The sequence below is a fragment of the Oratosquilla oratoria genome, chromosome 25 (genome assembly GCF_046742065.1).
Source record: "Oratosquilla oratoria isolate Oo_2021 chromosome 25, ASM4674206v1, whole genome shotgun sequence".
Lineage (NCBI taxonomy): Eukaryota > Metazoa > Arthropoda > Malacostraca > Stomatopoda > Squillidae > Oratosquilla > Oratosquilla oratoria.
Window position 1 is genome coordinate 26,243,726 of NC_134801.1, and position 2,500 is coordinate 26,246,225.

Here is a 2,500-nt window from a genome sequence, read left to right on the forward strand (position 1 = left end):
ACGTCGATGAATACTGCGTTCACAGGTGAAGGTAAGGCAAGAGTTGTTCTGAAGGGCCATCATCAAGCTGTCGGCATCTTTGTCGTTGGTGGTGGTGATGAAGATGTCATCGATATAACGGGTATAGAGTCCAGGGGGAGGATGGTGCTGGAAAACTTTCTCTTCCACTTGAGCCATGTACATATTTGCGAATAGGACCCCAAGGGGGGACCCCATTGCCACGCCATCAACTTGTTTGAAAAGTTCCCCTCGGTGGGAGAGGAAAGGGGCTTCTTTCGTACAAGTCTCCAACATAGCTTTCAGCACGTATTCTTGGATGTCGAGAGCAGGGAGGTCACTTCGGTAGACTCGGTCCAGAATGTAGCTGATGGTCTCGTCTACGTTAACGTGGGTAAATAACGACTCAGCATCGAGGGAAGCAATGTCTTGGCAGGGGGGCGCCGTTCGTAATAGATCGATGAACTCTGCAGCGGAGGAGACAGAACGGCCTGTAGGAACGTAAGGAGATAAGAGATTATTAAGAGTTTTAGCAACAGGATAGGTAGGAGTTGATAACTGTGCTATGATGGGCCTAAGGGGATTCCCAGGTTTATGGGTTTTTACTGTCCCATAACAGTAGCCAGGTTTGAAATCTCCAATAACTTTATTGAAAAATTTTGAGCCCCTATTGGCTTCCTGAATGAGAGTGTTGATCTTTTTCTTTAGACTTTCACATGGGTCTTTCTGTAAGCGCTGGAACTTGGTGGGGTTCTCAAGTAAGGAGTCCATTTTTTCAAGGTAAGTATTGGTGTCTAAAATGACAAAAACAGAAGCCTTATCTCCCTTACGGATGATGATGTCTTTTCTTTCTCTAAGTTCCTTAGCGGCCTCTTTCAATTCCGGAGTGAGTAGAGAACTCCTGAAAGTTCCCCTCTTGCGACCGGCTTCACCTACGAGTTCTTGCGTTATAGCAGAAGAAAGGTTTACACGGTCTTCGTTTTGTAAAGCCACAAGTTGGTCAATGAGATTCTCAATTTCTATCCTTTTATTGTCTGGGTGGGGGCGGCTAATATAGTGACAGTTTAAACCTAAATTCAGGAATTTCTCTTGCTGGCTAGCATTCACCAGCGCCTTTCTTTTCACATTCACCATGGATGATTTCGTTCATAAGCTGAATGAAGTTGATAGGAAGTCCTTCCTTAAACTTAAGAAGATACAACTGAAAATAGTTAAATCTATTAGCGCAGTTGATTTTAATCAAAATTGTCTCCGTGAGAACCTGTGCCCTAGAACATATATATCTATATAATATATATATATATATATATATTTATATATATATATATATATATGTATGTATATATATATACATACATATATATATACACATATATATATGCATAATTGCATATATATATATATATATGTATATATATATATATATATGCATATACATACATATATACATATATATTTAATATTGCGGGATTTAAACACTTTCATCAGGATAGAAACCACAAGAAAGGTGGGGGTGTTCTGTTGTACGTTAAAAACAATGTTCACGCTTGTGTTTTAGAGAAAGTGAAACAAGATGCATACGATAGTTTGTGGGTTGAGTTAACCCAAACAAATGGACAAAAAATGAATATAGGTGTAATATATAGGCCAAAGACATTATCATTAGCAGACGACAAACTGTTATTTCAAGAACTGTCTAGTTTCTGCAACCGGGATTTATTGATAATGGGTGATTTCAATTTTACTGACATTGATTGGATGACCCTTGAACATAGCCATATAGGTAGTCGCTTGATTGATTTTCTTGGTGACAATTACTTAATTCAGCATGTAAAAGAGCCCACAAGATATGGAAACTTACTCGATCTATTGATCACTAGCCGCGAAAGCATGGTAACTGATGTAGAAGTCGGTGAATCTATTGCAAATAGCGATCACAACTTAGTTAGATTCAAACTCCTAAAAATTTTTAGAATAGATACTTGTGTTTCTAAAATACCCGATTTCAGTAAAGCTCAGTTCATAGGACTACGTCAGGAGCTTCAGCTTACAGATTGGGAGGCAAATTTAAACGAAAGACCTGTAGATCAGATGTGGGAAATATTTCAAAATACGCTCACTAAGATGATTCAAACTTACATTCCTTTTAAGGACAGACGTCCCCCAAATCAGGCTCGCCCAAAGTGGCTCGACAAAGAAACTGAAAAAAGTATTGATAAAAAGAGACAGGCTTATAAGAAATATAAGTGCTCGGGTGCATCTAATGACTATGAAAGTTATGTATCAATACAGAGAGATTTAAAAAAGACACTAAGAAAAAGAAAACGACAATACGAAATGAACATCGCTGAGAAATCCAAAGAAAATCCCAAAGAATTCTATAGTTACATCAGAGATAAAAAGGTTGTTAGGAATCATATTGGTCCACTATTATCTGCTGACGGTCAACTTGAATATTCAAATGAAGGAATGTGTAATATCTTAAACAATTATTTTAGCTCGG

The 2,500-nt window shown here is 38.1% G+C and overlaps 1 protein-coding gene across 1 annotated transcript in view; it reads right to left on the reverse strand.

Annotated features, from left to right (window-relative positions):
* The window catches only part of LOC143039051 (uncharacterized), a 10,625-nt gene that overhangs the window by 1,440 nt on the left and 6,685 nt on the right, over nucleotides 1–2,500 (reverse strand). The window contains exon 2 of the mRNA XM_076208902.1: nucleotides 220–1,045. Coding sequence (XP_076065017.1) covers nucleotides 220–1,045 — 826 coding nt within the window. The remainder of the gene's footprint in view (nucleotides 1–219; nucleotides 1,046–2,500) is intronic.